The 9809-nt window shown below is 48.5% G+C and overlaps 1 protein-coding gene across 1 annotated transcript; it reads right to left on the reverse strand.

The window, feature by feature from the left end:
- Positions 1–1168: 1168 nt before the first annotated feature.
- On the reverse strand, positions 1169–9551 carry LOC119352965 (probable LRR receptor-like serine/threonine-protein kinase At3g47570). Its single transcript, XM_037619551.1, has 5 exons — positions 8117–9551; positions 2451–2573; positions 2266–2312; positions 1617–2127; positions 1169–1533 (listed from the first exon to the last, which is right to left on the reverse strand). The coding sequence occupies exons 1-5, from the start codon at positions 9549–9551 to the stop codon at positions 1169–1171; spliced, it is 2481 nt and encodes an 826-aa protein (XP_037475448.1).
- Positions 9552–9809: the final 258 nt, after the last annotated feature.

Here is a 9809-nt window from a genome sequence, read left to right on the forward strand (position 1 = left end):
TGCGATGCACATGATGACATGATATGAGATGCATGACATGGAAAAAATGCAAAACAAAGACAAAACCCAACCACGAGGGAAATCATAACTTAGTGCCGAAAATGGAAAGAGTTGGAATACAGATATGGTAAATTACATCCGGGGCGTTACAACATAAGATCTTTTCATAAAAACAATATCACTTAAAAGGACAAATTCTTTGTGCACGTAAAAACAAGAATTCTCATGTATATAATATAAATTATAGAGTGACAGAACAAAATAAGTATACTAAGAGGCCATAGGTTAGTGTTATTAGGGGAGGTTGTAACATTTGTTCACAATAACTGCTGATGAGCTAGTTTGGAGATGGACGGCCTCCGATATATACTCTGCTAGCTCATGCTATCTTGCCACCTTCCAGGGATCCATGACTTGCTTCTCATGGAAGCTCATATGGAAGAATTGGGCGCCGCCAAGAGTAAAGTTTTTCCACCGGTTGGCCAACCAAGACCGGTGCTGGATGGCCGACCGCTTGGCTCGACGCGGTCTCCAGCACCAGCCACGATGCCCACTTTGTGACCAGGCTCCCGAGACAATGCACCACCTCCTCTTGCAGTGCCCCTTCGCCAGGCAGACTTGGCACGAAATCCTGTCCGGGCTACGGATGACCACTGCAGGGCCAAGCCACGAAGATTCACTCATGGACTGGTGGCTACAGGCAAGGAAAAACACGCCAACACCGATGCGTAAGGGCCTAGCCTCCATTGCTCTGTTGACACCATGGATGATCTGGAAACAACGCAACGAATACATCTTTGAGGGCGCCCAACCCCTGGTTCAGGTCCTCGTCTCGAAGATCAAAGAGGAAGCCGAGCAGTGTGCAAGAGCGGGCGCCCACGGCCTACGCGTCATTCTGCCGCCCACCTGGGACGTGCACTAGTTTTGCTGATCCTAATCTGTAACTGACCTCCTTGGAGGATTGTATCAAAACTCCACCTTTTCAATGCAATGAAATGCAAAAGCCCTTTGCATTTTCTCGAAAAAAAACTGGATGAATAATTATGAAATTGGGTTGACAGATCAAAAGTATACAAAGTTCAACTCATGATTTTATATTGGTATAAATAAGAATTTCCCATTATTATCTTATGAAACTAGTGCTCAAGAACAAGGCACTGATGCTGCATCACTCTGAACTACATTTCCTAGTTACTTCTACAGCATAGCAAGCCCTTATCTTGTTCATCTCAGAAATGACATCTCTCATGGACAGCCTGTCAGTTGGTCTTTTCCTGCAGCATGCTAGGGCAAGTCTTGTGACAGAGTACATGTAACTATTAATATCTCGCCGTGTCTTCTCAACTGATAGCAGAAGGGGATCAACAATCTCCATTAGTTGTTCTGGATATGCCATCTTTGCATACTCGAGCAAGGTCAATCCATCTGTAAACATACCATGTGTAGGCGTCTTCCCTGTAAACATCTCAAGGAGGACAATACCGAAGCTATACACATCCCCACTTGTAGATATTTGACCACCTTCACCGTATTCTGCAGTGCACAAACAACATGAATAATATACCGAGCAAAGCAACCCAATTTGCTAGAACAACAATAAAATAAAATTTAGTTACCTGCAGCAACATATCCAATTGTTCCCACTACAGAACTCTTTGAATGGATCAATTGTTCCCCTTCTGGATCTATGAGTGTCTTTGCAAGGCCAAAGTCCCCAACATGAGCAACCATATCCTCTCCAAGAAGAATATTGTTGGGCTTCAAGTCGCAGTGAACTATTGTTGGCTGGCAGTTGTTGTGCAGATAGTCTAGAGCGGCGGCAACATCAAAAGCAATACTCAGTCTCTGCATTAATGTTAGAATTTTGACTGGATTGGATGAATATATGTCTGGATGTAACCACTTATCAAGACCCCCATAAGGCATGAAATTGAGAACAATGGCTTTGAAGTCATTCCGGTTAAAGTCAAAGCAAGAGCAGCAAGTTATAACACTAATCAAGTTACGGTGGCGAATTTTGCCAAGTGCCTTACACTCTGCCTCAAAACTTTTCGTGGAACCAGATTGTTCAAGGTCAAAAACCTTCACAGCCATAGTACTTACTGACCTCTTCAGCATCATCCTCCCCTTATAAACACATCCATATCGTCCAGTGCCAACCAAATTGTCAGTTGTGAAGCCATTTGTTGCTTGGAACAAGTTGGAATAAGAAACTCGAGGATGCATGTCACCCATCAAGGAAGGAGCTACCAAGGTTGCTCTTACAGATGGCAGTCTTAATTTATTTTTCAGTGAGAAGAAATCTAGTCCCACTATAAAGCACACAAAGATGATTATAATGCTCGGGATCATTGCATTTCGAATGACTCGGGGTATCCTTTGACCACCCCCAGTTGCTTTGGATGGACATGAAGGCAAATGCAACTCTTGAATGCCACCACAAAGCTTACCATTCCCATAAAAAGTGAACCCAGTCAAATTGGTGAACACACCATGTGCTGGGACTTGCCCATCAATAAGGTTGAAGGATATGTCGAGTCGGTAGAGTGATATCATGCTTTCCAAGTGTTGGGGATATTACTACTGGGCGTAAACCGGCCTATCTGGGCCAGGTTAAATTCGTCAGTAGTTAAGTATGTTAAAGCCCAAGAAGGCAGATGAGGTCTCAAGGCCCATGGTCGGTTCAAGGCCTGTAGCCGTAAACCGGCGTTAGTAGTTAACTTGTATTGTAAGTTAGGAATAAGTAGAGACCAAACCGGACACATCTATGAGCCGGTATTGGGACTCTGTAAACCGACGGGAGTCACCCGTGTATATAAGGGGACGACCCGGCGGCGGTTCAAGGACAACAGACAACAACTCGAGACATAGGCGAAGCTTGTTTGCTCCCTAGTCATCGAAACCCCATCAATTCCATCACAACTAGACGTAGGCTTTTACCTTCATCGAACGGGCCGAACTAGTATAAACTCTCTTGCGTCCCTGTGTCCGCTTTAACCCCTTCAAACTAACCCGTCGTGATGGCTCCTCGACTAAGTCCTTTCACTAGGACATCTGCCGTGACAATTCCACGACAGTTGGCGCCCACTGTGGGGCTATCGCACGATGGTTTCCGGTTCTTGGAGGGCCGGTTTGAAGGACTCGAGGGCTACGCTGTAGGCCGGATGACTAAGAGTCATCGCGACAAGTTCTACATCGACAACGCAGGCTGGGGCCCCAAGGCCGGCTCAATTGAGTACGGGTACCGGGTCCCCTTTGGTGGCATTCACATTTTCATTGGCAAGATCGGTGAACCGGGCCCTGAGCCGGACATCTGCACTGACCTCGTTGAGACGGCTCAGCATGAGCGATCCGCCCGGGTTAAACCGGCCATGAAGCATGCCTTCGTGGGAGTCATTCATGGAGGAAGTTATGAGGATGGATCGGAATCTCGCGGCGATACCGTCGTTTGTTCCGATGATGAGTCATCGACCGGAGAAACCGAATCTCTTTATTAGCTACAAGACGGCCGGATTGGAGGTTGTTCCGATGGCGACAGTATTCCGGACCCCTCTGATCTACCCAACCGGGTTGGAATATTCATGACTGGCACACAAGCAGCGCTTCATTCTTTGATCGCTGCGGCAACAACCTCCGGTTCAGCAGCGGCGACGGCTGCCGGGGCAGGAGGCCCTGTGCGCCCGCCGGCTCAAGTTCTATCAAAGCTATTTGATGCATTGGTTGTGCTTATGGCGGAGACTAATCCGGCGGATCAGGGTGTTCACAACGCCGAGATTGCAAAAGTGAAGGAACAGATCACCCAGGCCAAGGTAGATCTGGCAGCTGAGGACACCAGGATGGCCACGGAGCGGGCCGCTTTAGACGCACAAGCCTACAGGCTCATGTTGGACCAGAGTGCATCGCAGGAAGTCATGAGGAGGAAGTACCGATCCCGTTTGCCTCCGGTTTTTGAGGCCAGAGACCTTTTCAACACTCCAGGAGTAGGAACCGGCAATCCGCTGGAGGGAAAGCGGGCAGAAGCTCCCGGGACCGGTGCACCGGTTCAGCCTCGTCAGATGGACCCGCCTCGTCAAAACACCGTTATACCTCAGGCTGTTTTAACACCTCCGGGTCACTACTCCAACCCGATGGACAATCTCATTGCCGCTGCTGCACGGCTGGAGGCCATTCCAATTGAAGGTGATTCGCCGCAGGCAGTAGAGACGCGACGGGTCAAGGAGCTTTTGAGGACAGCTTTGGTCCAACAGGAAGCATACTCGTACAGCCGCGACCGGATCCACTCGACCCCCCGTCCAAGCCGGAGCTATAGAAGACATATGGATGAACCGGCAGTGTCGAGTAACGAACGACGTGGAGCACCCCGTGGCAACAACCCGACGGGTGGTGCTGATAATGCTCAGGAAGTGGTGAACCAGGCCTGAGTGCGCAGGGAGGCCGAGTTAGCCACACAGCATCAGGCTCGGCAGCTCACGCCGGTTCGTCCAACCATCTCGATCGAACCTGGTGTTACTTCTAGTTCTTTAGGGGTGCCTTGCCTTATCTCCGCTTTACGCAATGTGTGCCTGCCCAAGGATTTCAAGGGCCCGCGCAAGGTACCAAATTACATGGTGGATCAGCCTCCAGAGACATGGGTGGAGAGCTATGAGATGGCCATGGAGATGCTTGATGTGGATGACGCGGCGTGTGCGAAATACTTCACCATGATGCTTGAAGGAACGGCCTGTACTTGGTTAAAAAGCTTGCCGGCTAATTCTATCAGTTCATGGGCCCAATTACGAGCCTGGTTTATCAGCAATTTTAAGGATACATGTAAACAGCCTATGTCGATGGTGGACTTAGCTGCATGCGTCCAGGAGGAAGGAGAATCAATGACTCATTGGGTGCGCCGGGTTTCACAAGTGTTGCACTCCTCAGACCGCATCAACGCTGACACCGCAGTATTAACCCTAGAAGGCAACTGCCGGTTTGGGCCCCTGAAGCTGAAGTTGGGACGGATGAAGCGTCATTGCACTGACATGGGGACCCTCATGGCCGCTTTGGTGAAATGTGCTGATTCTGATAGTACCAAGAATCCCGAATCTGATGATGACAAGACAGGGAAGGGAAAGAGGAACAGCAACTCCAAAGGTCAGCAGCATCACTGGGCAGGCAATGGTGGTGGAGGCAAGCGTAAAGCGGATGGTAACATGGACTTTGTGGCTAATACCAACGCACAGGACAATGGCCAGCGACGCAAGGGTAAACCGAAAAATTGTAATGGGGCACCCAACCCTAACCCAGACCACCTAAACTATCTGCTAAGCCAGCCCTGTCCAAGACATGGGACGAAGGAGGCGCCAGCAAACCACCTTTGGAAGGATTGCTTTATTATGCAGGAGTTCAAGAATTCTAATAATTTCCGGTATGATCACGAATCTGGCGGTGGCTCAGGATCCGGGCCGGGTTACGGTGGAGGAAGTTCCGGTTCAGGATTTAATGGTAATCCGGGCGGACATAATGGTCAAAATAGTCAGAACAATCAGGGTGGTTACAACCAACAGCAGCAACAGTCAGGTTACCAGAGCAACCCAAAGCAGTTGAGTAGCGGGCAGTACCATGTCTTCACCACTAGCTTGGACAAGCGAGACCGGAAGGTTCAGAGGCGGGCGGTCAACTCTGTTGAACCGGCCATACCCCGTTATCTATGTTGGTCTGAACAACCAATCATATGGAGCAGAGAGGATCACCCTCCCCAGGTCGATAATCCGGGTCAGTTGGCTCTGGTGGTGGCGCCTCAGGTGGGAGGTTACAAGTTCACCAAGGTGCTCATGGATGGAGGTAGCAGCATTAATATCTTGTACTATGAGACCTTCCGTCGTATGGGACTGACAGATAAAAATCTTAAACTGTCTAATACGGTGTTCCACGGTGTAGTACCTGGCAGATCAGCATATCCTGTTGGTAAGATAGCTCTGGAAGTGGCCTTTGGGGATGATCATGATTCCAGGTCGGAGACATTGATGTTTGAAGTGGTGAAAATCCAAAGTCCATATCATGCCCTATTTGGGCGACCGGCCTACGCCAAGTTTATGGCACGACCCTGTTATGTGTATTTGCAGCTCAAGATGCCGGGTCACAAGGGGACAATAACGGTTCACGGAAGCCGCAAAATCGCTTTGGAGTGCGAGGAAGGTGATGCGGCCTATGCAGAGTCGGTTTGTGCCACCGAGGAGCTGAAGTATTATAAGGACAATGTTGATCCGGCGGACATGACTCCATTAAAGAAGCCAACTACGGAGCATGATCCGGCCCTGAAGTTCAAATCGGCAGCAGAAACTAAGCTTGGTGACTTTGTACCTGGTGATTCGTCCAAGCAGTTCAGCATCAGTGCTAATTTGGATCCGAAATAGGAAAGCGCGCTCATCGAGTTCATCCGTGAGAATCGGGACATTTTTGCATGGAAGCCCTCTGACATGCCAGGTGTACCGAGGCAACTCGCTGAGCACACCCTTAATGTGGATCCTAAATACAAACCGGTGAAATAGTTCCTCCGCCGGTTTAACGAAGAAAGACGCAAGGCAATTGGAGAAGAGGTAGCCAGGCTCTTAGCAGCTGGTTTTATTGCTGAAGTTTTTCACCCTGAGTGGCTTGCCAATCCGGTGCTGGTCCTTAAGAAAAATGGCACCTGGCGCATGTGTGTGGATTACACAGATCTTAATAAAGCTTGTCCAGCAGATCCTTTTGCCCTCCCCCGTATTGATCAAATTATTGATGCTACGGCGGGTTGTGAGCGTTTAAGTTTTTTGGATGCATATTCTGGCTATCATCAGATCAAAATGGCAGTTAAGGACGAGGAGAAAACGGCATTCATAACTCCCTTTGGAGCCTTCTGCTATGTGTCTATGCCCTTTGGGCTCAAGAGTGCCCAGGCAACTTATCAACGTTGTGTGCAAAATTGTCTACACGAACAGATTGGCCGTAATGTACACGCCTACGTGGATGATATCGTGGTTAAATCCAGGGAGAAGGAGACTCTGATTGGTGATTTAAAGGAAACTTTTGATAACCTGAGGGCATACAAGATGATGCTTAATCCGGACAAATGCATCTTTGGTGTACCGGCGGGCAAGTTATTAGGCTTCCTGGTGTCCAATAGGGGAATTGAGGCTAATCCGGAGAAGATCACAACCATCACCTCCTTGGCTAAACCGAAGTGTATCAATGATGTTCAACGCCTGGCAGGCCGGATTGCCACGTTAAGCCGGTTTATCAGTCGTCTTGGTGAGAAGGCAATCCCTTTGTATCAAATGTTGAAGAAGACGGATCAGTTTGTATGGAGTTCTGCTGCTGATGAAGCATTTGAGGACTTAAATCGGCAATTGGCCAATCCGCCTGTGCTCGCCGCTCCCATTGACAAGGAGTTGTTACTGCTATATGTTGCTGCTAATGCTCGGGCAGTCAGCGTGGCTATTGTGGTGGAGCGAAAGGAGGCAGGTAAGGAGCATTCGGTTCAACGTCCGGTCTATTATATAAGCGAGGTGCTCATTGAGTCCAAGCAAAGGTATCCGCATTGGCAGAAGCTGGTGTATGGAGTTTTTATGGCAAGCAAGAAGCTTAAACAATACTTCCAAGGGCATCCAATTATGGTGGTCAGTTCTGCTCCTTTGGGGGATATCATACAGAACCGGGAAGCAACTGGCTGGATTGCCAAGTGGGCTATAGAGCTTGGGCCGCACGATTTGAAGTATGTGCCTCGGACGGCGATTAAGTCTCAAGCACTGGTTGATTTTATCAATGATTGGACGGAAATGCAAGCACCTGAAGAAAAGCTGGATCACACATATTGGACCATCCATTTTGACGGATCCAGGCAATTGGAAGGTTCGGGGGCTGGAGTCGTATTAGCTTCCCCACGAGGTGATAAGTTTTGTTATGTTCTCCGCTTAATGTTCCCTTGTACTAGCAATGCAGCTGAGTATGAAGCCTTGCTCCATGGTCTCCGGATGGCTAATGAGATGAATCTAGGTCGAGTTAAGTGCTTCGGTGACTCGGACCTCGTGGCACAGCAAGTGTCTGGCACTTGGGACTCTAAGGATCCACTTTGGGATCTGTGCAGACAAATTGTTCCGTCCAAGATACAGTTCTTTCAGGCCACTCATGAGTCCTAACTCTTGAGGGATTCCTCCTGTGAGCTTGTTTTTGGTCAAATTCAGCAGTGTCAAGCCTCGCATTCTACTTACGGACAAAGGAATCATATCGTGGAAGTAGTTATTATCCAAACGGAGCTCCATCAAACTCTGGCATTTGCTGAGAGCATCTGGCAGCAGCCCAGACAAGTTGTTCTCATGGATGTACAAGTATGTGAGCTCTGTAAGACCACCAACCTGGGATGGAAGGGAACTACTAAAATGATTCCTCGACAAGTCCAGAACGTATGACAAGGATGACAGGCTAAAGATTTGTCCCGGTAATGGACCTGAAAGCGCATTGTTCGAAAAGGTTGCGTTGACAAGTCGTTGTAAATTTCCAATGTTCATTGGAAGAGGTCCCTCCAACATATTGTTATCTACTGAAAGGTGCTGCAATTGTGTTAAGTTCCCGAGTGAGGGCGGCATCATCCCAGAGAGTTGGTTATTCTCTAGTGTCAAGAACTGGAGCATGTTCAGTCTTCCTATGCTGTCCGGTATGGGGCCGGTTAACTGATTGCCAGATAGCCCTAGCTTGAATAGTTTGGGAAAGTTGCCAATGCCAATTTGTATCTTGCCCGATATCCCATTGTATCTGATGTCTAGGGCTTCGAGTTGCCCTGATAGGTTTGCGATAGAGCGCGAAAACCCACCACTAAACTTGTTGTTTTGCAATGTGACCCAACGAAGGCTTGTGCAATTTGTCAGGGAAGTGATGAACCCCCAGTCTGGAACAGTGGTTGCCTCTAGCTGGTTTCCATTAAGAATCAGGTATTTTGGGCAGAGTGTTCCAATCTCTGGAGGCACGACTCCGGCGATGTTGTTACCAGTGAGGTCCATCGATTGGATTGTAGTTGCATTTGCAATTGAAGCTGGAATACTTCCCGTGAAATGGTTCAAAGCAAGGATAAGGTATCGGATGTGTGGCAGGCCATTGCCCAAATTGGGGGGCAGTCTGCCATGCAGTTGGTTCATTTGGAGACCAACGAGGATGAGGGATGAAATGTTGAAGAGCATTGTTGGAAGGTTTCCTGAGAGTTGGTTTACTTGCAGTGCTATTGCCTCAAGCTTACCAAGCCTGCCAAGGCTCTCAGGGATTGGGCTACTCAGCTGGTTTTCATTGAGGTATAATCTCCGCAGCGATGAGAGGTTCCCAAGTGATGGTGGGATGATCCCAGTGAAGCTGTTCTTCCCTATTGAAATGGTCTCTATCCTTGGCAAGTCACCAAGCCAATCAGGGATTTCTCGATCGAGTTTGTTCAGGTCAAGTTTTATACTTACAAGGTGAGTACAGTTCCACAGGCCATGTGTGATCTCCCCTTGAAGTGAATTGTTTGATAGATATAGGTAAGTTAACTGTGGTAACTGCCCAATTGTCCAAGGCATTTCACCTTGGAGTGAGTTATTTGACAAGTCAAGATATGACATTTGCGTCAACTGGCCAATCGCCCGTGGGATTTCGCCGTGTAGCAGATTGTAGCTGAGGTCTAAACTTCTCAGGTACGTGAGGTTCCCGAGGGAAGGGGTTATGTACCCAAAAAGCCCAGTCGAGGAGAGATTCAGTGCCAATACCCTTCGCTTATGCCTGAGGCTGCACATGACACCACGCCACTTGCACAAGTCAGTGGTTATGTTCCATGAGGC

Source organism: Triticum dicoccoides, chromosome 1A, assembly GCF_002162155.2.
Source record: "Triticum dicoccoides isolate Atlit2015 ecotype Zavitan chromosome 1A, WEW_v2.0, whole genome shotgun sequence".
Lineage (NCBI taxonomy): Eukaryota > Viridiplantae > Streptophyta > Magnoliopsida > Poales > Poaceae > Triticum > Triticum dicoccoides.